Here is a 26,325-nt window from a genome sequence, read left to right on the forward strand (position 1 = left end):
CAGAGCAGAATTACCCATCATATATCTTAACTAGTGCATGATAATCTTCTCTATATGCTAAGTATCTTTATACTGCGGAGGTAGGAATTGTAGGGCTAGCCAAAAGTTTCTCTCTCCCTTTTTCTTTCCAGGCTTTAAGGAGTAAAGCTCTTGTATACCAAGCTATCCCTATAGTTTAACTTAAACAGCTAGTCTCATCTAAGGCATACCTCAGGCTACCGAATGAAATCTCTCCAGGTTTTTAGAAAAGGAATGCTCATGTAGGAATGCAAAATATTGCAGTGACCAATGGGCTGTCACTACAAGACAGCGTAGAAACAATGTTCACCCAGTTAGCATTATTACCATTACAATGTACGTTGGTCAAATATTAAGTACACCAAATATTACTAATCACTATTGCAGGTATTAGTATGCACTACATTTATTACTTTTAATACATCTGTTATTACTAAGTAAAGGAACAAGCAGTGCAAGTGAGAAGGCATGCAAGTGCATATTAGTACGGGAGGGTGTTACCTTTTCTAACATGCCTAGGCTTAGTGGGATGCCGGGTGGGTGGTTCTACGGCTAGAAAGACCAAGACAAACATGAGCAAAGGGTTCGACAAAAGGTTGTGAGCTCTTCAACAAAAATTGCACACACAAACATCACAAGGAGCCAAGTGTAGCTGTGACTACAATAAATTTGTACTGCAGTCGATTGCCGCTTTCAATGGTAACTCTCACCCAGTGTCGACAAGTGTGCTTTGACTGTCAAACCTTACAATCAGGCAATGGCACTATGCTACAGACACAAAGGACAGTTACGGGCTTGACTGATCAGTCAGAGCAAGTGGCGTAAGTGTCATTAAACTTGCTTTGCATGCTAAGTAACTACACACACGCACGCACACCAGGTGTTTTATAGCAAAACTGTTAAGGGAGTTCCACAATGGTTTTTGCGGGACAAAAATCAGCGTGCAACTGCATGGTTGATATGAAATGTAAACACAACACAACATCTGCAGAAGCCACAAGTTTGCTTTAATATGTTCCTAATACAGCACGTTTCCGCTTAGAGTGGGCGAATATCTTAGCCGTGTTACAAGCGTCGGCGTATGAATAGGGTACACTTCTAACGTATCAGTGTAAATGTGGCTGCTATCGTTGCCGCTCACGATTTGTTGCGTGCCCACGAGTGCATACAAGAAGAACCGAAAGACGCCTTTTTTGTTGTTGTTGTTCATAGCCATTATAAAGCCTACACATAATAAAGGCCAGTTTGGTTGTAGCCTTTCTTTTTTTTTGTCGTGGAAGTGCGGAAAGTGATGAAACGAATGAAATGGGGCATCTGCTTGAGAATGGCTGATGCGTGCAGACCGCTTGGTTTGTCTTGAAGAGTCGTTCGCGTAGCATTCGACGGATAGCGCGATCATTATTAGCTAGACTTGGCACGCGACATATCGCTACGGCAAGTTCGGGGTGCGATCATTACACGGGAAATAAAAAAAAGTGAATTTTGACAACAAAATTCAAGGGTGCGATCATTACACCAGTGCGACCATTACGTGAGTAAATACGGTACTATATGCAGTTTTTTTAAACAGAAATCCGTAATTTTTGGTTCTTTTGTCGCCTTATACTGGCTCCACACTGTAGGCCAGCTAGAAGTTTGTACAGCTGCAGCAGTGAAAGCTGATGTCGTGGTGCTGTAATGGAGCCTCCATGGGAGCCGTCACTGCGGCTGTGTTCTAGTGAGGCCACGAGCCAGCAAACAGACCTCTAGTACTTCGGAAGGACTTGTAGAACTAGAAGTTTCACTGTCTTTGATGTATCAGTTGTCAGACTGGCGTACATCTGTAAAGCACTTCTTCTAAAGTTAACAGAATTTGTAAAAATTGCCTATGGCATATTGTTACAACATAGGAGGGACAAGAAAGCTGGCATGCAGCATGAATAAACGCACCTTATCAGAAGAGTCACGGCAACGTCCTCTTAGTCTTTGTTTCTCTACCCTTGTGCTACTTCAGAGTTGCATTCATGGCCTTCATGGCCTGGCGATATGGGATGTGGCAATATCAATCATATCTACTCACTGAGCTGGATTACTCAAAGAGGCAGACATTACTTGTAAGAAGAAAGAAAATATGCAAATAATTAAAATCTCACTAATAAGCTTTTTAATGATTACATTAGCACACATATTGCACTTACAAATTGAAGCCAGTGGTTTCACAAGACACATCCACTCAGAACGAATTTTGAACCAGTTTAGATAAGCACTATCAAACTTGTGGCATCAATGCCCCTGTTGTTCCATTTACTTTTTTATTGAAATGCCTTTTATGCATTGAAGCACGCCATATGCATTTCATCACAAGTTTGAGAATGCATATCTTCAAGTTGACATCATCTTAAGAATTTGTTCCACATAGATATCACTTATGAACTCATTTGCTGCAATTAATAAATTGCAATATGCGGCGTAAAGTATGATTAGATTAAGTTAATTTGAAAAAAAAGTTAATTTGATAATTATGCATTTAGATTTCTTTTGCAAATTATGTCGGCCTTTTAGATAATCCAGCTCACGAAGTAGAACCGTGCTAGAGGCTGCGAGCAAGATATTTCAAGCTTCTCCTAACATTGATTAAAAATAAAGACACTATCATATGTATACCAGGTAATTTACTTTAATGGAAACAAGTTTTTCTTCAATGTAGGGTTTAACCAATGTGAGGGTGCTTTCCTGCTGCTTTTATGCCCATGTTGCAATGGCAGTATTTGTTGTTATTTGTATGTTGCAACGGCAGGAGGTTAGAGCGCTTGACAATGTTTGAATAATATCAACTATCGTAGCGATATTCGTCAACAAAATTTGCTTTTTCTTTCACTCAATTTCCAAAAAAGTGCGCACGAACAATGCCATAAGGGCTGCCCATAATATTCTTGATGTTGCCGTGACGCATCGTGGTGACGCTTATGCACTTGTCATGCTTGTGTGCTTGTGACACTTCAGCAGCCCTGCTCCAACCTCCATATTCAGAAATGCTTCTTGAAGCCAATGCTTGACTTGATCTAAAGGACAACTGGCGTGAACGTGCCCAAGACACTCATTGCATTTCTTTCAGTGTGTTCATGACAGCTGTGATTTAGATGAAGTCAAGTATGGCCTTCAAGTTAAGAGGCAATTCTGAATATGGGGGTAAGACAGTGCTTCTGAAAGAGTCCGTGAAAAGGCAGCAAAAGATGTCTCACCTGGCCCTGCACCATGGTGGCCACAGCGTTGTTCACAGAGCTCCCGAGACTCAAAGCGATTGTCGTTGCCCTCGCAGCCTCCGTAGGTAAAGCTGCGGCACTCACGGGTTGCAGTGTCAAAGTACCACATCATCAGCAAGCCATAGCACGGTCCAGGCTGTTTCGGGAGTGTGCACACGTCTACAAAACAGAGGAGAGAAGCATTGTGAACATAAATTGATTTTGGTTGACTCATTGATTGATTTGATATCTCAACACAATACCTTTTTTTTTTCCTTTTAGTTAGAGGCAGGATGCCTTAAGGCATAGCTTTAAAAATACTTATAAATGTGTATGTAACCCTGCATCGTGTAGGAAGTCCAGCAAGGCTCTGTAATTACAGCCACCTTGGCTCCACACACCGAAGTCAGCGTGTGGGTCAATGTGGAGGCCATACCATCTGAGCAAGGGCTCTCAGATACGTTGTGTGCCAGGGCAAGTCCACAACAGGTGGTACACATAGGTGTCTTGTGCCAGGGTCGTATAGTTCGGGCAGGTGGTGTCGTCCATGAAGAAGCCGTTTCTCTTCAAAGGTGACAGCAGGGGTGAGGGCTACCCCAGCCAATATCCTCCTCAAAAGAACTTCCTCCACCCTTGTGAGATTTTGAAGGAGGGAGCAGGCACATGAGGGGATAACAGCATGGGTGTCGCATCTGAGGGAATTATTTTCGGGCTAGGAAAATGGCAAATGAGTAAGCACAACCAGTCATGGCCGTGAGTGGTGGCACTAACTAACCCTCCAAGGGCTAACTCTAGTATGCATACATAAATACCCAAGAAAGTGGACAGGAAAACGGCGTCACAGTAGCTCAACCGGTAAGACTCTCACACAGGTAATGCAAAAACATGGGATCATATCCCACCAGCAGCCAGTTGTCTTTTTCATCCACATTAATTCTTCATTTAGTTATAATTTCTCCATTCCAATTAAACAAGCAATTCTCTCTGTGCTTTACTTGTTGTCATTGTCTGTTGGCTTCAGGTAGTTCTTCGCTTTATTGTGATTAAATAAGAAGGTTAAATGAATTTATAATTGATGTTGCTCCTTATAAAACAAACGAAGCTCAATGACATGGGCTTTGCAAGCTCATATGAATAATTCGCACAAATAAAAGAAACTGCGTATCTTTTTTTTTTACAGGTTTCCACACTTTCATTCACGTTTAAAGGTTTAATAGGATCTCCCTTCTTTTTCGTTTTCACTTTGCACCCTTGGAATGCCACTGATAAAACAGCTGGCCTCTTCAGACACCTCACAACCATAACTCGTGCTACTCACCAAGGGGCGTGGGGCGCTCAATGGGTGGCTCTGTAGGCACTGGCACCCCCTTACGGCACTGATTCTCGCAGGCTTCACGGTCGTTGAAGCGGTTGGCATTGCCCTGGCAACCACCGTACGTGAACTCATGGCACCGGTCCGTCTCGGGATCGTAGAACCACTGGGTGAACGTGCCACTGCACGGGCCTTGCACTCTCGGCAACAAGCACAGGTCTGCGTGTAGTAGTAGGACGGCAAGCGAGGGAGAAGAGCACCAGAAATCAATCGGTATGCAGCTAAACATACGCCTTCAAATGTGGATGCTCTGCAGCAAAAATATTATTATTTATTTCCCAACACTACAAATACAACATAACCAGCCCACGTAAGCACAAGTGCTTGTGCACATGGCTGGGCAGTACATAACTGGTGTATGTATGGGGTATGGGCGGTACTGTTGGGGCTCACTGTGTTGCCCCTAAAGAAACACCCACAAGAAAATGCCCAGGATTGGAAGAACACAAATGTCAAAACACCAGTGCTTATATCCATTAAGCATGCACGCAATAAACACTCAGAAATGCTCAGAATTCAACAATAACAAAAGGAAGACGGAATGGATGCATTGTCAATGGAACACAGGTCTTGAGTCAGAGGCTGGCTTACTAAACCTAGGCTGTTGTGCCATTTAGTTCGTGCCGGCAAAGCAACTGCTATGTCCTCTGTAAACGTTCCTAACAACTACATAATTTCATACAAGTTCACACTATACTGAGCAGTACCTTTATTTTTACTACTTGGAACTTTTTCTGTTTACAGGCTTTTCATTTGCTTAGATGTGTGTCTGGTGTCATCGGGACAGGCGCCTGTCAAAAAGCAATTGATACATGAAGGTTCCCAAGAGTATTTTTCTTGACTACCGGAGAACCATCGCTGACGGCGAATGGCGTAATTTTACGTACACTCTACATGTCAAAAACAAGTGTCCCTTTGGATAAATATGTGAGTGCTGATGAAATGAAACTTCGCAGTTCATTCTTTTAAACAACGCACATTGGAAGCTTTTTGGACATTTATTGCACTATTATATAACCTTGGTAAGTAAATAAGCACTTCTCTACTATGGGACGAAAAGTCAGCAGATTTGATTACTTATCGGTGAATCAGTCGGAGAAGATCTGCCAAGAAAGCCAGTATATACCTTGCATTACTGCATACAACTCAGGTCCACACCTTGGACCTGTTGTTTTTGTAAGCTATTAAGCAGGTTGTACATGTGAAAAAGCAGGATGCAGGAATTCCAAATGAATGACTTGCCAAGGAATGCAACAGCACTTCCACGAGCATTCAGATTTTCTAGACATTTCCACTTGTGTCAAGGAGCTTGTCACTGCCGACCTACCTTGAGAACTGAAGCAGCGGTCCTCACAGTCCCTACGGGACCGGAAGCGGTTCCGATTGCCAAGGCAGCCACCATAGTAGAACTCACGGCACACGCCATCCTGCTTGTCATAGAACCAGCGCACCTCCATGTTGGTGCAGGGGCCTGCCTCACTCGGCATGAAGCAGAACTCTGCGCAGGAGTTTCAAAATGTGCTGTACAGTAATGTAAGCTACTGCTTTAAGCTATACATTTCAAAAAATGTAGGCAGGCCAGTCTTTGAGGTGAGACAAGTGCATACAGTCGAATCCCAATGATGCAAACTTTTTGAAGTTGCACAAGCTATTAATAACATTTTAAATTTCTATACAAGACTTTTTAGCAAACTAAGTCTGTAATTGGGCTGACACTTGTAAAAAGTTTAAAACATTCTGAAATACATTTAAGACTGCAATGTCTTCAAGGCCTAACTCAGTGTACTCTAGGCAATAACTCATGTGTAATTGGACTGGATTGGTAAAACATTTATATGAGCCTTTAGTAAAATGCATGCTTGTGTGCACGCTCCGGATGGGGCCTATGTCGTCTTCTGGGCGCCGGTCGCGCGGCCTGGGTCCCCGCTCGCCATTGCCGGCTCGCTGAGTCCCTGCTGGGCCAGCACCTCGATGACCTGCTGGACGACCCAGAGTTGTTCATTTTGATTGTCGCCTCCTGAGGCTGCTTCGAGTCATGGTGGGATCCTCCCAGACTTGGCTTCTTCCTGGTACTTCGTGCAATTCCACAGCATGTGTGCAAAGCCGGCCATCTCTCTTTGGCAGACTCTGCACTTGTCTGTCGGGTGCATCTCAGGATACATTCTGTGCATCAGTGACAGGCTGGGGAGTGAGCAGCCCGTCTGCAGCTGTCTGAGTAAAATGGCTTGCTCTCAACTAAGCCCAGCGCAATAGGGTAGGAGAGTTCTGCGAGCCAGGCAGAAAGCCTTGGTTATCTCGTTATATTCGGTAATTCGGTCCTTGGTGCTGAACCACATCATGCGTAAACATTATTTTTCAATCTTCCAAGATGTGAAGTGGTCACACTGACAGTTAAGGCATTTAAGCGACAGTGAAATGTGTTGGCTTATGGAAAATAAGACATAACAAACCACTACCTCAATTGTTACGTCAGGAGGGCCTCTGTGCTTTCATCTAAACACCCACGCATGACGCAAGGTAGGCTGCTCAAAATTAAAAAAGAAAGAAGTCAGTAAAAGTCATGGATTTGAATTGTCTTCGTGACCCCTCAGGTCCAATTTTACGTCAGGGCTCCTTTGAGAGGAGGCCCAAAGGAAAAGGTCAGGTCAAGGTAAAGTGACAAATAAGTGTGCTAAGATGTCCGAGACATCACATTTATCGAAAACAGCACAAGAAAATGAAGTAAATACAAGACACGATTTTTGCCAGTGTCGTGTGCATACAGAACCAGCTCCTGACAATGTCTTATTTCATCTTCACAATCGGGAAACAATAGTCTACCACTAATAATAAAAAGATAATTACACTGCATTTGAACAAGACACAAAAATTCACTTGAGCCAATTTGAAACAGATCACAGAAGAACTCACTCATGCTGCCTCTTCACACTGATTTGTACATTCGTGGGAGTGTTGTTCTTTATATGTGTAGCCCTCTGTCACTCACCAGGTGGCAGGATATGACCTCCCAAGATCACCGGCACAGAGGAGAACTACTGTGCTATGCCAATATATGAATGACATACCTCCACGGATTCTCTTTGGTGACCTGTTGTCCTTAAGAACCATACAGGCTTCAACTGCGATTATTTCGGCAACTAAGCACTCTCTTTGCACAGAAAAATTATGGTGAGGATTTCAGGACCACAATACATCACTCTAGCTAGACATAATATATGAAAGTAACCTCAGGGACTGGAGTAATGTAAGGGTTCCTGCTGTTGAGTTATGTTCCCATTTTATCGTCCTCCATCCATGACTGACCAATCACAGTGATAATGTAGGCCGAGCATGACTCAGACAACTGAGACAGCTTGACAATAGAGAGTCTTAGTTTGTATGTACAGTTATTACTCTTTACATAAATAATGGGTTACAGTGCACATGGATGGCAGTAACAATGCTGGTAGCGACACCTTGTGACACTTTATCCAACAAGAGAGATTCACAGGAAGATGGAGGCTTAAAGTGATTAACAATGGTAGAACAAGAAATATCAGGTGGGAAAGGGTGAGCTATGCGTACATAAACGCTGCTAAGAAAAGCAGTTGCTGCCCTGACGAAAACAAGCCCCCCCTGTCGTAACATTGGCTTCAGCAACATTCTTTGTTCTACCACTGCTTATTCAATGATAACACTTACACAATTTTGCGTACATGCTCTCAATGAAGTGCAGTATAAAACAAAAGGGGCTGCATGTTGTCAACTGCATCACTGCTGACGATTTACACTGGCACGTAAGCAGAATATTAGTTAATAACTGCAATAATATATCTGTGTCCTCTCTGGTGTGGCGATGCGCGACTCTAATGCGTCCTCTGATATGTTGTTTTCCCACATAGCTCCCGTCTCCTGTAATCCGGTTTCGCCGCGTGGCATGGTGCCCGCGGCAGTCGGTGTTGTTGAAGCACCTTGCGAGAGATGGCGCGAGTGTGGCTCTGCTAACGCCACCTAAGAGCGGGGTTACTTGGGCGCGGAAAGGAGAAGGCATTTCCTCTTTGGCTCGGATTCGGCAAGCGGCGCGGACGTTCATGCTTCAGCGAGACCGTCTCGCGAGGCCTCGTTCTAACGGGCAACCGTTCGCGTGACCGTACGCGCGAACGACCAGGCGTTGGTGTCCAGCTTGGGGCGAGCATATTCGCTCTTTATCCGGTTGCGGTGAGTCGGACTTCCGCGATTTGTCACGCGCCCATCGGCATGTTTTGTGGCTAGCAACTCGGCTAGCAGGCATCAATTGATCAATGAAAGGTGCAATAAATGCCCTTGTGATTGCACTACTGCGTTGTCGTTCGTTTGTCCCAAGAGCACGGGTGAGAATTCCACATCTGGCGCCTAACGTGGGCGCCAGATGTGGTGCCTAACCTATTTAACAGGGATAAGCGGGCTAGTTGGTGGTCGTTAATGGAATGCATCATGCAACCGCACTGAAAAACAAGGGACAAGGAAGGAACACACAAGACAGGCGCGGATTCCGCGCCTGTCTTGTGTGTTCCTTCCTTGTCCCTTGTTTTTCAGTGCGGTTGCATGATGCGTGCCTAACCTAACGATAGTTTTAACAGTTATGCTTCGTTCGAGACCTTTGTTTGAACCGAAGCGTAGGGCTCGCGTGGATTTTGATCGCTAGAGTATGCGGCATGCTTTCTTGAGCGAGGCGATGGTGGCCGTAGTGTGTCCGACCTCGTCGACATGCTAAGCCTTTTCGCAAATTATTTTTCTTTAATGACATTCGTCGGTACAAGAGCCACGTGGTCTACATCTTGGGAGAGAGAGGCTTAGCGCCCACGGAGCATTGGCAAGCCTGAAGCGAGTGAGTACAGAAGCCCCGTAGGTGGTCCGAATTTCTTATGTAAATAGCTTCTTCTATCTCTTTGACGCTGATGAAATCGCGGCTCTGGGGGCCGGGTGGCCGCGGGCCACGGGTGCCGCTACGGGCTGACTGGTATTGCGGCCTGGCACCGGGCGCTCCGACACCGTCTGGGACGGTGGGTGCCGTCAACTTGGATGCTGTGTGCACCGAGCAGGGTAGGACCACCTAACAGAGCTGACGTTTCCTTGCGGCTGCCTGTTTTGCTAAAGCCACTTAAACTTCGTAAAGTAGTGTCACACTTTGAAGAATGCCGCCTCCTCCACGAGCGCTCTGGCCGAAGCCGACGCCGCGTCGCTATTGGCCTAATGGCATCACGTGGCCCCTTGAGCCGGCTTCGTTTGTTTACAGTCGCGCTTCAGTGCCATTTTTGCTCGAGAAGCGGCGTTTGTTGGCGCCATTCTCTCCAATTCTATTCTGTGTTGTTTTGATTTTGTGAACGCCTTGAAGGATCTTTTGTGGCAAGTGCGACGTCGATTCACGCCATTTGCTGTGACCATGACCTGCTGCGCGTTCGGATGCCAATATAGCTTTAGCAAAGGCAACAATCTGTTCGCGATACCTTCCGGTAAGCGCGACGGGTTAAGAAGACATATGGCTTCACCGAACCGGGAGGGAGAACTTCCTCCGCGCGACTATGCGAGGTAAGTTGTGAGTCTCTCAGAGTATATTATGTGCCAGGCTTGCGTATTGTGCTGCGGGCAATAACGTAGTAGATATTGCACAGTTCACTGTGCATGTTGTCATTTGTACGCACGCTTTAACACGATTTTTACGCAACGTCTGCTTTGTTTATATACGCACTACGTGGTCGTGTTAGTCGTATTTGGTGCGCTTAATCGTTTTGTACACCAACCGGCTTGAGTTCGTGGGCACGCGAGGTTGTGTGCGATAACATGGTTACGAAATTTTTAAGATTCAGCGCAGTCCTTTTGACAAAATTTCAGTCTAGATCATGAAAGCGCCTCAGGAGAGCAACTCTCTGCCTTTTGTGGTTACTTACTAGCCTTCTTTAGATAAAATAGCTTTGTTTGCCTCATTTGTTCGGGTTCCTCGTTGGCGGTCGCCCGGTGGATTTGCGATACGGAGGCACCGATGAAAAGCGTGCGTGCTCTCCCGAAACCGTGTTACGCGGTACGTTTGTCGCCAAGCGACAGCAGCATAGGTAATTGAGACGTATGTGCTGATTTGCGTGAGCTTTAAATTTAAAGCATGCGAAGCTTCAGATGCAGCGGTGGAGCACTCGCAAAGAAAATGTGCGGTCGCCCGCCCATTCCCTGGCTGGTTTAGTCGTCGTTCGTGCTTAGTCGTTTGCTCGTTCGTTTACTTCGCGCGCTCGTATAGTCGTTCGCTTGCTTGTTCATTCCACTATTAGTTTCTACAGTCACTATGCCTAATTGAGACACACTTGCTGTAGGACTCTTAGGCTGGTGCGTTTATTTACGCAATGAGACAATAAATGGTGCACACGGACTTGCGACTGCAAAGGCAAATCTGTAATGCATATATGCTGAAATAAACTTTTAACTTGCAACTAGAATGCCGTTGCATATCATTTTGACATATAGATAAAACATTTCACTTGCCGCAATTTTGGCCGCGTCATGGTGGGGGGATTCTTTGCGCGATCATGACTTCACTAATGAAGTAATGTCTCGCAAATGTTACTTCGGAGGGAGTGCCAGCGTCCTCAATGCATGCACCTCAGTGCAACTCGGTTCGCGACAAGTACGTCACTTGGTAAACGGACGAACCAACACACGATGAAGTGTTATTCATGATAAGTCATTAACCAGAAAAAAATTACTGAAGCCCACAGTGGTCTTGTTTGAGATTGAGTCAAGCATTGTTATCGCGCTCCTGTTTCGCGCACGAATGCTAAAAACATTTTATTTTCTTGTGTACGCAGAGTCCCGACTCGATGATCGGCCGCAGTATTCCTGTTGACGTTGAGACATGAAAAACATAATAGCACCAGCGCCCACTTCTGAGCCTTTGCGCGTGCTTAGATTGGCAAGCACGCAAGTTGGCTCCACTGTAGCTTGTAATACACTTTCGAACCTTCAGAGCAGTGATCTTCGTCAGCCTTTGTACGTCATAGCTGATACGTGCCGCGAATTCTTTAAGCCGAGGGCTTGCTGGAAGTCAAGATGTTGTCATTCAATCGTAAACGTGTTATTTACAACCATTCGCAACAAGATCTTGCGACACGCTCTTGAGAAATGTTGCGTACCTAATTGTAGGGCAAGCGATACATTCGCAGTCGTCAACGCACAGCGTTAACACTCCTTCAGATACCTTTTAAGAAATAGTTATCAAAAAATGAAATAAAAGCTGCCGTTACTGAATTTGTATAACCATCCGACTAGGAATTCTATGCTGTACATGAAGTTACGCGGAGCTGGAAAGCCAACGTGAACGCCTAAAGAGCACTGCCTAGCTATGCGTGCATTCACTCTGTGAAAGGTCATCTGCTGTGCTCGAGCATCGCAGGCGGCGCCACGGTCGAAGAGGGAGCGTGAAAGAGAGGAGAAACAACGGAGACGGAGGAGGAGAGTGTCACTACTTTACGAAGTTTAAGGGGCTTTATGTCTTGTGCCCATTTTGGGTGTTGTTCTTTGGATGCCAGTTGTCAGGGTAGCGACACCTTAGGCCTAAGGCTTTACAAAGCTGCCTGTCGCACGTGGAAGGACACAACCTGGTGGACCATGGCGTTGAGGTGTTGCACTTTGCTTCCCTCATTCTAGTTAGCCTCACACGAATTGAAATTACTCGTTCACCTCAAGGAAGCGAGCTTCGTTCACGTGAACTTAGCATCTGAGTACCTGCCCAATCTTTTGCTAGCCGAGTTGAACATCGTACCATGTGGGCAATGCACATGCATAATTCCTCTCCCTTGCACTACTTTAGTGTTTGCCGAGTGCGTTGAGTGTACGCAGCATGAGTGGAGTCACTCCTGGCTTGCTGTCACCTGCACATTGTCTGCGCTGCTGCCCCGGACTACGATTGAGCCACCCCGGGCAATGGTGATGCTGTGGCCAGTTCGGCACAGCAACTTCCACGGTCGCCTGTATCCAGCTCGCAACCCTCGGCAACGGAGAAAAGAGCCTCTGGTTAAACTCTGCGCCACAAGATGGCGCCACTAATCCAGCTGTTCACATCTATGTCTACAGTAACCTGCCATTCCATGAACGATAATTACGTATATTGACAAGCTAAAACTCTCTAATATTGCAGAAATTGAATCATTAAACTATCTTTGCCTAAGCTGGCTACAAACCCCTAATACTTTTCTATATTTCGACCTCTTATTTGCATAGTCTGAATGCTCCCACACACGACACCCTTACCGTGTCGGAACTCTTCCTCAGGTTCCTCAGTTGGAGCAGGCTGTCTGCACGTCTGTTCACACTCCAGGTGTGAGGCAAAGTTGTTCTCATTTCCGTCGCAGCCTCCGTAGTAGAAACGGTGGCAGCGACCTTCCTCCGCATTGTAGAACCACCGCTCGCGGAACTCCACGCAGTTTCCGGCCTCTTGCGGCAGCAAGCAGATGTTTCGACCTGCAGTTCAAAATTTGCCTGTAGTCACAAAGAAAGCCATCATGCTCTTCTGTGAAAGAACAACAATGTATAAAGGACACCTGCTGTAGTGCTGCATGCAATGCGTACACACCCTCCTCTGGATGTTGTGAAGTTTTTCACACTAAGGTTTTAGCACATGGAAAGACAAATGTGTGCAGGAGCATCCGTATCAACACCCAGTTGAGAAAACAAAAATTACAAGTGGGTGATTTGTGAAGAGAACCAAATGGCATTGTGCATTGTGCTGGTATGTATTCTCTGAATGACAACCAATACCTTGTTTGTCAGGCCGGACTAGAACTTGAACCAAGGAATTAAAATGTCTGAATTCACTGTCAAGAGAAATAGGGCAAAAATTTGCCCATGATAGTGTTTCAGCCGCAATTGGCGAATGGCCAGTGTGCAGCACTATGAACTGGAGCACACAGGACAGGCATTCGCCTATGCCAATAAGTACACTGCTTTCCAGCCAAATTACAAACCTTATCCAGGATGGCTTATAACGCTAACCAATGTGTGCTCACATTAATGTCCTGAAGCCCTGCAGGAGCAACGAAGTTCCTCGCACGCCTACCACTACCTTCTAGTGAGGTGGCGCTGGCAGCAGAGCACTAGCATTGTCTCTTGTTGTAGCTGCCTTAGCTATGACAACCCCGTTCCCGCTGCACCTTTGCTGTCGAGCAGATAAGACAAGCTGGCATCCCCACAACTGCCACTCAATAGTAGGAGAACAAGGAATGCAAGAAAATGAAATGAGCAACCAACCCAGCACATGAATACTTAACTCGGAACATAGCATAAGCAAAGAAGGCACGTACAGTGCGGGGTACAAGCGGTGCACACACAGTGTGGACTGTGCAACATAGGTGAATACATGGCCTCTCATGTTTGCTAGCATAGAGAAGATGTGAATCTGCAGTGTGCTCACTTCCAACGGAGAGGCAGGCACGCTCACAGTCACGCCGCGACTCAAACCGGTTGGCATTGCCCTCACAGCCACCATAGTAGAACTGCTCGCAGCGCCCAGCCGCCATGTTGTAGTGCCAGTGCAGGATGGCTGCCCGACATGGACCCTCTTCCTTCGGCAGGGCGCAGATGTCACGGGACACTGAGGACAGGCGAGAGGAGAGCAGGGAGCATGACACTTTGTAACACTCTGCGACGCTGCATCTATAATTCATTTTGATTTTTGATTATTTTACCCTCGAAGCCTTATGGCAACACAGAGGAGGGGGGGGGGGGTAGGTGAGTTGCATAAATGCAGATCAGTTAATACAAATAAGGCACAAAGTTCTCAGATAAGAAACACGCAGAATAAACAAACGTGCAAAAGAAGTGTACAAATGGAAACCAGGGGAAACTATGAATAAGAATCTAGTTACTCAAAACTAAAAATATTTGTAGTAGCGTCCATAAACCCTGATTAGTCTGTGATGCTTATGACGTTATTCGGGAGGTCATGCCATTTGCAGCAGGTCTTCGATAAAAATTCATTCGATGTTTCACAGTTTGACATGATAACACTCAATAACCAGAAAAACCAACCAACGATAATCACATTTAAATTAGATCAAAGCTCGATAATAGACTTAGCAAAACAGCTAGTATGTCTTAACATGTTTCTCAGCGATATCAGCACATAAAACTACTTATAAGAAATATTGGACATAGTGAAGGTACTTTTGTGTAGGATGCGACTTCATTATTAATAAGGTTCTATTTATCTTTTATATACTTAGACTACTGCTTATTAGACCTGTTCTTGAACACTGGTTATTGTTTGCTGTTGTTTTATAAAAAGATTTACGAAAGACGTCTGGATTTCTCCTGGCAGCATCAGCATGTGGCCATATAGTAATATCTTTCTTTTTTTCCTAACAGTAATTATTTATATCAGGTGAACCTCTGAAGTGGCTCAGTGTTTCCAAGTACTATACTGTGCGCCTGAAATGAAATAGTCTATTTTACTTGCAGAGCTAAAATGATGTTAGGAGTTCAGGTGTGGAGCTCACATTTGTAAAGGAATATAATGCACCAAAATCATAAAGATTTGCTGCCTGTTTTGGTGCTGGCTATCTTCAACAGTGCTAAGAATGGGAAAAAAGTGGATAGCGCTTTTTCAGCTCACAGAAATCATTTGTGTCCGAAAGGGATAATAAAACAGATGAAACGGCAAGGAATCGATGTGTTTACTTTGTGTTGTTCTGTAAGCTAAATCTTTACTACATTTGTGAAGAGGGAGAGAAGATGCTTTAATGAAAAGTTAATTTGAGGTGGTGTCAAAGATTTCAGTCCAGGGCCTGGTCGACGGAGTTCGTGCATGCTACGGTGACAAAGTCTTGATGCTAACAGCGCAGCTCGCCCTGCTCAATGAGTCCACACCAGTTCAGTATTGGTACTAATGTCGTACTGGTACTGGCACCAATTTTGAAGTGCATTGCTGCTCCAGTTAGTAAAGTGTTGCAGAAGGATTGAAAAGTGGGTAAGTTGGAACCTATTCCTTCTTGGGCAGCAGACATAAAAATGAAACACAAGAGTGTGCTAGCGTCTACATTGGACAAACTGGCCGGTGTGTAAATATCAGGCTACACAAACATGCCAATTACTTAAGGGGAATGGTGTCGTCGCATCTTGCTAGACATTGTCGTGATTGCGGCTGGATGCCTTCTTTTGAGGATACCTCAGTCGTCATGAAACACCATGATCAGCACACACATGAAACTTCTAAGGCGTACAACATAGTCAAGATCAAGAACATGTGTATAAGTCAGCAGTCAGTTTCCCTATCAAACGGAGCATTGCATTCATTTGTTTCAGGTGAATATGTGATGACTTTTCACACGTCATCCACAAGACTTTCATACTCAGTCTACATAATCTTTTTCTTCCAATGAAACCTTTCAGTTGTTAGACCAGCACTCTTCCTGTATTCTTTCTCGTGTTTCATTTTTATGTGCACTTCCCAAAAATGGTATAAAAGTGTTTCTGCAGTGCAGAAAAGTGCAGTGTGACACACTGTTAACTGAAATGCAATGGGTTGGGTGGCACATACTGAGCCTGTACTTTTCTAAAGTGGCGCTAGGCAAAAGGTACATAAAAAAAGCGTCATGCTTTCATTACTGACTGACTTCAATTCTGCAATCACACTATACCCCACAAGTCATTAACCTCTTAATGATTACATCGTCATTGCAATAAGTGCCCTCTGGTGCCGATGACCAGTTAACTCATCATAAACATTCCACACTTCTTGCACATGCGTACATGAGCAGATTCTTGTTCTTTTTTTTTTGACAAATAAATAATTTCAACAACACCAGTAAAATTTTAATAGGCATTCCTGGCATCATATCTTCTGGAAAAAATTGGAGCAAAATATGCAGGTCTAGAAAAATTCTCACTTCTATATTTTTTTTTTTCACAATTCGTCATGGTAGTTAAGGGCTTAAAGGGACACTAAAGGCAAATACCAAGTCGACGTGGACTGTTTAGGTACCATTCCAAAAGCCTCGAAACACTTGTTTAGTGCCAAGAAGATACTTAAGTTTATGAACAAATTGTATCTAATCGGTCCGAATACCTTTTTCGAAATTCAAATCTCGCGCCACCCAACCAGGGGAGTGGTGACATTGCATACGTCATCACCACCCTTTGCTGCCGTTGATGAGTAAAACGGCACCCGACAGATGGCGGCACCGAGCCAAGACAGAGCGGCGGATGCGCCGCTGCAGCTGCTTTTTGGTCGAGTGGTGTAGACCGTTCGGGCCTCCCGCGACAGCACATCGAAGCTGAATTGTTTGCAACTTGCAGTTTGTGCAAGTTTTGTGAGCAAGCAAAACCAGCACAGCACTACGTGATCAGGAAAGTACAGAAATGCGAAAGCGTAGGCGGCGCAGAGTCGAGTGAAAACAAAACCTTTCGACCGCCTGCGTCGTTGTCGACAGTAATTTCAATGAGTTCTTTTTTTCTGAGCATGAAATAGAACTGGACAAGTGGCATTTTGTTTCATCTTATAATACAATACGAGGATGTTTTTTGCAACGAGTAGTTGAGTACTAGTGACAGAATTTAACTGAGGAGTGCTTTCATCATCAGGCAAGTGCTTGAACATCCCGGGGGAGTCTCTAACCATGTCCTGCATTTACCTGGATTTCTTGATTATCAAAGCTCTGTTCGCTTATGATATTGACCCCTTAGGATTCTCGAGCACTAATCTATCACATTAGCTCACCTTTGTATTTGCCTTTAGTGTCCCTTTAATGAAAAAGTTAGTGACCTTTTGTGAACTAATAATCTCGTTGGCAATCACCACACAACTTCTAATATCTGTCCCCCCTGCTTTGAAGCTTGCTTAGCAGAAATGATTTGAATTCAAATCCCACATTCTTTTTTTATCCAAAACAGTCGTTGCAGGAACACGCAGTTAGTATGTAACCAGTCATTAAAAACAATCATGCATGAATTCTACCTGCAAATCTTTAAATAGTCTGTGTACTTATTGTCTTTTACTCTGCTGCTGAATTCTATCTGCATAAATCCTTCAAGCATAAAATTTTCTGAATTTTTTTTTTCAAAATACACGAGTGTTACAGCGCACAACCTTGACAACAAGCTGCCAAGGAATCAGGCCACTTAGGACTCACCAGCGACTCTTGTAGAGTTGCACATGCGCTCGCACTGGTCGCGCGTGTTAAAGCGGTTGCGGTTGCCCTGGCAACCCGTGTAGACAAACTCCTTGCAGCGTCCTTCTACATAGTCGTAGTACCACTTGCGGTCCTCCGAGAGGCAGCGGCCTTCTTCCTTGGCGAGGATGCAGATTTCTGCTCAAATTTTTAAAAGAAAGAAGAGCACAGTGCCACAACGTTGTAATCCAGCCAAGCACACTGTCATAAGTTACCACAAGTTACCAGTACCACCACAAATCCATATGTTACTTGTACCACAAGTCCAAGAAACAGTTCAGCAAACATGTCATGGAAATGCATGGCACTTCGCATGGTGCTTAGGCTGCCTTCTGCCAAGATCAGTTTCCCAACTTTCGTGAGGGGCACCAAAGACAGGTCTTTGATGCCTCTAGGACAACCGACCGACTGACTGGCTGACTTCTGGGATTTAGTCTCCCAAAGCAACATGGGGGCTATGACTCAGGCCGTGGTGGAAGCTTTGACTTCCTTGGGTTCTCTAATGCACACCTAAACCTAAGTGCACGCCCAGGATGTTTTCTCGAGGGGGGGGGGGGGGAACCCAAGGTATCTTTTCTATGAAAATGAGATGGAGAGGGGGCACACCTTTACTAGTACAAACATGAATAATGCCTACTGTTTGTCATAAAGACGCGTAAACGCACAAAAAAGGAAATGAAATAAGGTGTATGTCATAGGTAAGCCTGTGAGATGCACCTCTACATTACTTGACAAACAAGGAACCACATCAAATGGACTCACGCAGGAAAGAAGCACAGGAAGAACACTGCCAAGAACTACTAAACAAGCGAGTCTAAAATAAACGTTTCTAGTAGCGTTGTTTGAATTAAGTCAGGGAGCATTACAGAGAAATATATGATTCCGGCACAATCACACTTCTTTTGAATCCCTCATTTACTGCTGTACCGAGTGCCAAAACCCACTCTTATTGTTATTTCGGGTAGGTGTCTAAAGATGCATGGCCGCCGGTCCCACACAACCACGTAGAGCGCCATACGCCACGGTTCTAGACGTACGGCGCTTAAAAAAAAAGCCACATAAGCAAAGCAGAAAAGTGGCTACTTCAGATGGCTCGATTGATACTAACTGTAGAAGCGTCATTCAAAACACACAGAATCATTCCCCACTTCCGGCGGCGTTTTCTCTACTTCCTTTTTAAATAAAAAGAAGTTGATTCATAACTATTTTCGCAAACAATGGTTAAATTCGTTAATTTTTGCTTTTCCTTCCTGTTTGGCTATTGCCTCCGCTCTCTCCCTTTGTAGATCGCGTAATTTCTGAATTCCTTGCGACTCCTGTTTCCAGTTGTCAATTTGTGCAAAAAGCGCTGTACAACTAGAGAAAAACCAAACGAGGTAACGGGTGACATTCATATTGCTTATGGGTTTAACAATTATTGCAGGGTTTGACGACGGATGCTGTTTGGCTTGACCTTATTTTCCACCTTTCTAACCCATAGCGCGGGTATATGGTTCTGGGGATCTGCCAGCATCACGGCGGGCTGTCACTCGAAGAAGAATGAGGCAAAAGGAAATTTTAAATGCAGCTGGCATTTTCTCCTGCCATAACTCGTTCCAAGAGCATACAGACCAGCTTACCACGAACTGAATCTCTTTCCTGGTCTCTGGATGAGTCAAAACAAAGAACGTTGAACTAACGAAGGAACAGTGAGGCGCGTGACCGTTGCAATAGATGGTGACAACTGAATGCATCTCGAGCTAATCGCGCGGGTAGCAATTGATTAGAAAACTGGCCTTCACACCCCAGGAGATGCCGATAACTACCACCATCCCAAAGGAGTGAAAGAGGCCGGAAAATGTTAACCACCAAATAGCTGTCAAGTATCAAGCTTGATTTGGTGGTGCTTTAGGAATGTGTGTGAGGAGTGGTGGTGTGGACGGTGGGGAGGGGAAGTATGCCACTTAATATCAGGGGAGGGGGGGGGGGGGAGGACAGGCCCTTCCCTGGGTACGTGCCTGTGCACGAGCATTTTTTTCATTTCATCTCCATCAAAATGCCATGGCTGGGGATCAAACCTGCGGCATTCTGCTCAGCAGCAAAATGTGAGAATCTATTAATGGAATTTTGCAGCCATGTCACAATGTTTTTGAAATTCAAATGTGCAAGTTGCGTGCATTTTCTAATGTAATTCTCTTTGTCATTTTCATTTACAGTTTGAATAACAGGTTTCCCAGTGGCACATCAAGGCGTTGAAGCTTCTGTGTGCTGATGTTGACTGCATTGTCTTGAAAAAGTGAATAGATAAAATTGAATTCAGCTGAACTGACCTTATCTAGTAAAATGAAAACAGTAAGTCAGGCACTGTCTTGAAGTTTGACAGGTGCAGCAAGTTGTGTGAAGTTTAATATTTAGCTAAACCTGCGGGGGTGTGGGGAAGTTGGTGGGACTCACTGTACCAGCTTGGTAGATCAGGGTGTTCGTAACATTTTGTTCAATCTGAATCGAATTTTACGAATGAACCCAACCCTACAGAAACAGAACTGTTTTCTGTTAGTTTACCTGAAATGCCACCCATAAGCATTAGTTTCTCTGGTATCCTGTCCTTAATTAAAAAAATGAAGTTGTCCTCTTCTACTGGTATGGACGAAATAAATTCCAAGCTCTTAAAAAACACTAAGCATATATCTGCTAAATTTTTACTGTTGCTGTTTTCCCAGTCACTCTCCTCAGGAATTCTCCCTTACGACTGGAAGTGTGGGAAGGTCATCCCAGTTCACAAAGCAGGCAACAGAGACTGTCCGTTAAATTACCGCCCCATATCTCTAACCAGTGTGTGTTGCAAACTCGTGGAACATATCGTATGCTCTCAGATCATGCAGTTCCTTGATTCTAACAGCTTTTTTGATCCCTCTCAACACGGACTTCGAAAAGGCCTCTCATGCGAATCCCAACTAGCCCTTTTTCCTGACGACCTGCATGCTAACCTCAACACTAACCTACAAACAGATGCTATTTTTCTTGACTTCACCAAGGATTTTGATAAAGTACCACACCAGCGTCTACTAATGAAGCTCTCTCAACTAAATCTGCCACCCGATGTACTAAAGCTGGATCGCCCAATTTCTGACTAACAGCTCTCAGTTTCTTTCCCTTAACAATGTCAAGTCTAACTCGCTCCCTGTTACGTCCGGCGTGCCGCAGGGATCTGTCCTCGGCCCACTTTTATATCTAATATATATTGACACATGAACTCGTTTATCTTTTACGGGTGAGCGCTTTTACCGCCCAGAAAATGTAAGCACAGGACGCGTTTACAAGTTTCTAAAATGTTATCGATGCTTCTATCCGCTGTCTGTTGTCGCCGAACCTTGTGTAATCTGATTGCATGTATGCGCGACGCGAATGGCGTAGAACTTTGTGGAAGGCATGCGGGTCCCAGCGATTGCTCTGGAACATTCGACGACTGATCTATAAAAGCAGACGCGCTTGACCCACTGATCAGATTTTCAACGTTCGCCGCTATCGTTGTGCTATAAGTGTAGCCTGTTTGTGTGGGCACAGGTTTGCCCAATAAAAGTTAGTTTTGTCTTTCACAGTATTGCTACTGTGTTCTTCAACGTCACCACCACGTGACAATATCAACGACTTGCCTAACAATTTATCGTGCAACATCCGCATGTTCGCTGACGACTGTGTTAATGTATCTACCACAAAATAACTAACATATCTGACCAAATAGTCCTACAGAATGATCTTAATAAAGTGTTTGGTTGGTGTAACCGCTGGCTAATGACCCTTAATCCTAACAAATGTAAATTAGTTTCCTTCCACCGCCGCAAAAACCCGCTCCAATATCCCTATGAAATCGCTAATATACCAGTTGAAACAAGTGAATCCTATAAATACCTTGGTGTAACACTAACCCGTTATCTTTCCTAGCGCACCCATGTCACGAATATCATTTCATCGGCTAACCGATCATTAGGATTTCTAAAACGTCATCTGCGTCACTCACCCTACCACGTAAGACTTTGGCTTACCAATTGCTAATTCAGCCCAAACTTGAGTACACATCACCAATCTGGAGCCCTCACCAAATTAACGATATCGGAGCAGTGCAAAATCATGCTGCTCGCTTCATTCATTCTTCTCATTCATACGATATCAGCGTGTCATCCCTTAAAAATGAATCTGGTCTGCCCACTCTTTCGTCTCGCTGCAGGATCGCCACGCTATCACTTTACCACAAGTTTTATCACAGTTCTTTCAGCCATACACCTTACATCGCTCCCGCCGCGCGCACTTCACCCCGCACAGGTCGTCCACTTCAAGTCGCCCGACCCCGTTCTGGCACCACAACTTTTTCTGCATCATTTTTTTGCCGCGCAGCTTCACAATGGAATGGCCTTCCCCACGACATTGTTTCAAACACCTGTCCATCACGTTTTATTCAAAGTGTATCCATATACCTGTCTTGTTAAAAACCTGTGGCATTAGTAACATCTCTGTACAACCCACCACTTATGTAACACCCCCTTGTGGGGTCTTTAAGGAAATAAAGTGAAGTGAAGAATCCTGACTGCACATAGACTCACCCTGTGCACTAAGCCTGACGCATTTTTCTGAGCACTCCTCTTCTGTGGCAAAGTTGTTTGCGTTTCCCTGGCAACCACCATACGTGAACCGCTTGCACTGGTTGTCCTGCCGGTCGTAGTAGAACCGCTTGTACGAGCCCCTGCATGGTCCAGGTGCTGCCGACTGCTCACACGGGTCTGAAAAAAAGGAAAAGATTACAAGTCGTTAACTCTCTAACGGAGTGCTAACACAAAGACTTTTGCTTTCCTCTACAGGTAGCTGTTGACCGAGTAACCACAGCAGCATGAAGCCTCAACTGCTCCAGCATGTGATAAAAAGGTGTCGGTACTTTCTTTAATGACACTTGTTCAAAACTGGCACCAATCAAAGGTCAACTTCATAGGTCCTAAGCAATGCAGCCTTTAATTTAGCTGGTGATCATAAGGTGAAACCCGCTTCCCTGCAAGACTGTGGATAGCCCCTCCACTTCCCCTCTTTTAAAATGTTTCCCTGCAACATGTCTAGTCATGTTAAATCTTCTGATTTTCATGAGTATTCACTTGGATTGTCCTTTTTCTTTTGTTATTATGCATGTATGTTTACAAGTCTGTTAATATAATTGCAACATTACGAATAAGTAGGTACTCCAGTTTCTTGCATTAATGAAAGATCGTGTTTATTGAAAGATAGTTGCCGCTTCTGCAGTGCCTGGGAGCAGTACAGGTTTTTGCCGTTAACAACATGTTTGTGATGTCACTATAGACTAAATTTTTCATTCCATTGTCCTCCCTGTCCCATCTTTTTTCTTCTTTTCTAGTCTGTGTGATTTCCATTAACCATGAACTATCTATATTACCACAGTCGTTGAAAAGAAAAGTATACAATCATTGCATTCTACCGGTGCTAACATATGTGGCTGAAACTTGGAGGTTAACAAAGAAGCTTGAGAACAAGTTAAGGACTGTACAAAGAGCAATAAAATGAAAAATGTTAGTTGTAACGTTAAGAGACAGGAATAGAATGTGGATCTGAGAGCAAATGGGCATAGCTGATATTCTAATTGACATTAGTAGAAAAATCGGAGCTGGGCAGGCCATGTAATGAGTAGGACAGGTAACCAGTGGACCATTAGAGTTACAGTAGGGGTGCCAAGGGAAAGGGAAGCGCAGCAGAGGATGGCAGAAAATTAGGTGGGGTGATGAAATGAGGAAATTTGCAGGTGGAAGTTGGAATTAGCCAGCGCGAGGCGAGGGTGATTGGAGATAACTGGGAGAGTCCTTCGTCCTGCAGTGGATATAAAAATAGGCTGATGATGATTATCTACAATATAGATAGGCAATGTAGACCGTTATACCGACTCAGCTCCTGCCACAGCCTCTACCTGAGGTTCGTGCAGTACATACAAATCAATTGTTTAATAATTAGAGTTTTCCTAGCTATTGCAGTAAAACACCTTGCAGCTTGGGCAAAGGTGCACACAAGTTTTCCCGAGGCCCTCGCTGATTCACCCGTCAACCAGCAGTGGTCGACGCACATCCTGTTACACAATTAGAGAGGAAGCAGGAGAGGAAGTTGAATATCTCTGAATCAAAAATACTTGCCAAGCTTCTCCTGGTGCAGGCAGGTCTGCTCGCATAGGTCTTTGCTGGCAAAGCGGTTGTTGTTTCCGAGGCAACCTCCGTACATGAACGACTCGCAGGAGCGAGTGGTCGCGTCGAAGTACCAATGCTGGTACTGGCCATCGCATGTACCAATCACCTTTGGAAGCAGGCAGGCATCTGCGATAAGATTCAGAGATCCACCCGCAATGACTCAAAGTCCATGTTACACTGTACTACATATACTAGTCAGTGATAGGTCAAGAATGCAGTTGCAAGTGTTACACGAAAAGAAACGTGGATGCCTGCACTGGCATCATCCTGGTCTCCTAGTGAAAAGCATGGTACAATACATGCCACACTTCAAAATAAAACTCGGAATGAATATTTCATCATAGCATGACTAAATCAAAGTGGTGTCGCTGCCATTAGCCATGATGCGACGAAACTACGCCAACATAAATTACATGTGCAAAGTTCTGCAAGTCCGCTTCCCCATACATATCGTGTGACTAACACAAAATGGCCGCCTGATGATGTCCCACGAATGGGTGCACCCAAGCTGTAGACCTCTCAGCACAGCAAGCTAAGCTGGACTCGCTTCTCAAGTTTCTCATGGGAACGAGCCTGGTGATGCAGTTTTAGTTTCCATGCCCCCGTAATCCTACCTGTTTTATCCTTTCCAGATAACAATTATTACTCGAAGAGGGGGGTCCTATTCTGCCATATGTCTTTACTACAACACTCTGCCGGTCTTACTTACTCACTCTTTCCCTGCTCTTTGCCCATGACCCACAGTTTGAACAGTGCCATGAGTGTGAGATCGGTCATATTCTGTGAGACAACACAAACATGTGGAGAAGCCTGTTTATGAAATTTTGCATACCCATACCTAAAGCTTATGGCTGCCTATAAGATGAGCTTATGGCTCATCTTATTAGGCCAGTGCCTTTTTTTTTTGTCACATCTTATATAGGTGTGATCATTACAGCAGGCAGGGTTATGGCTATTTAGTGAAGCCTCAAACTACGCTCTGATAGCTATGCAGAATAATGTAACCGCTGTTGTTATGAAAATGAAGAGGTTTAATCAATCCTGCTTGTGGCTTCCACTGCCCTTGTCATTTGATGAGCTCGCCTCATTGGCGCCTTCTCAAAGCTGGTTGTCCTTTGTGCTATCCCTACTGTTTGAGATTCATATCACCTTGATGCTCCTGATGACGGTCTCAAATGAAAATACAGGCCGTGCGTACAATATCCACGGGCACACTTCTTGTAGCGATGCCCTCTCATGCACCCGAAAGCACCGTGCCGCTAAACAAGCTGCAGCACGGATGATACTGTCAAAGCATACTGGATCTATGCTGCGTGATCCAATGGAACATGATGGTGATGATGATCATGATAATGAAGATGATGCCATTGTCAACAGGAAAGTAATTAGTGCCATTTAGTAGCAGCTTGTGTAAATTACCAGCACAGGGGTATGCGTGTCATGCTTAGCAAAACGTTTTTTGTCAAAATTCTTTCATTCCAAAGTGAGGATGCAAGCCTTAAATAAGGGCAGGTCTTACACCAATAACTACAATAATTGTATTTCACTTGACCTCAAGCATGCCTTGACCCCTTTCCTCACCAGGTCCTTCAGGTTTGACGCAGGTGTTCTTGCATTCTTCCTCTGAGTTGAACCGGTTTCCATTGCCCTCACAACCACCGTACCAGAAGCGGTTGCAGCGACCATCGGTGATGCTGAAGAACCAGTAGACCGTATAGTTGTGACAGGGGCCACGCTCTTCGGGTAGGCCACACACACCTGAAAGAATCGTGCACCTTTTCTGTATCCGAGTCGAGTGTAGATAAAAATCTCAGAGCACTTGTGATTGGTACAATAGGCAAACACGTATTCCTCAGCTGCAACAGTTTAGACAGTTCACAAATAAAATAACATTTCCTCGCAGTCAGCCCCTGGGTGCAGGGAATGACAAATACAGTGCAGGGCCTCCCTGGGTGACCACCACACATCAGCCTTCAATTGCAGATTGAGAATTAAGTGAAGCCGTGAAAAGATTTAAAGGAACACTAATGACTATTAGTAGCAGCAGCAGTACAACAGTACTAGTACTACTAGTAGCAGTAGTAGCTTACTGTATTTCACAGGGAAGAAAAAAGGAGAGGCTGCAGGCATGATGAGTGCCTCATTTTTCAGTGGATGCACAAACTGTCCCTTCACTCGCATGTGAAGCATAGCAGAAAGTACTATGACCTAAAAAAAATATTGGACAAGGCTAGGTCAGAAAATTCAGGCATGTATACTTACTTGGATTGTTCTTCACAAAGAAGCAATGCACAAAAAAAAAGAACACCACTGATTATTTAGAAGTGCCTCCACTCTTA

At 44.7% G+C, this 26,325-nt stretch overlaps 1 protein-coding gene across 1 annotated transcript in view; it reads right to left on the reverse strand.

Moving 5' to 3' along the window:
• Positions 1-26,325, reverse strand: part of Ppn (proteoglycan-like sulfated glycoprotein papilin) — a 97,419-nt gene that overhangs the window by 29,591 nt on the left and 41,503 nt on the right. Inside the window, exons 20-29 of the mRNA XM_072289515.1 lie at positions 25,568-25,744; positions 23,936-24,112; positions 22,355-22,531; positions 17,739-17,915; positions 14,024-14,203; positions 12,865-13,074; positions 5,939-6,109; positions 4,558-4,770; positions 3,240-3,419; positions 520-570 (exon numbers count right to left, since the gene is read on the reverse strand). Of these exons, the coding sequence (XP_072145616.1) occupies positions 520-570; positions 3,240-3,419; positions 4,558-4,770; positions 5,939-6,109; positions 12,865-13,074; positions 14,024-14,203; positions 17,739-17,915; positions 22,355-22,531; positions 23,936-24,112; positions 25,568-25,744 (1,713 nt within the window). The remainder of the gene's footprint in view (positions 1-519; positions 571-3,239; positions 3,420-4,557; positions 4,771-5,938; positions 6,110-12,864; positions 13,075-14,023; positions 14,204-17,738; positions 17,916-22,354; positions 22,532-23,935; positions 24,113-25,567; positions 25,745-26,325) is intronic.

This window comes from Dermacentor andersoni, chromosome 7 (genome assembly GCF_023375885.2).
Source record: "Dermacentor andersoni chromosome 7, qqDerAnde1_hic_scaffold, whole genome shotgun sequence".
NCBI classification, from domain to species: Eukaryota; Metazoa; Arthropoda; class Arachnida; order Ixodida; family Ixodidae; genus Dermacentor; species Dermacentor andersoni.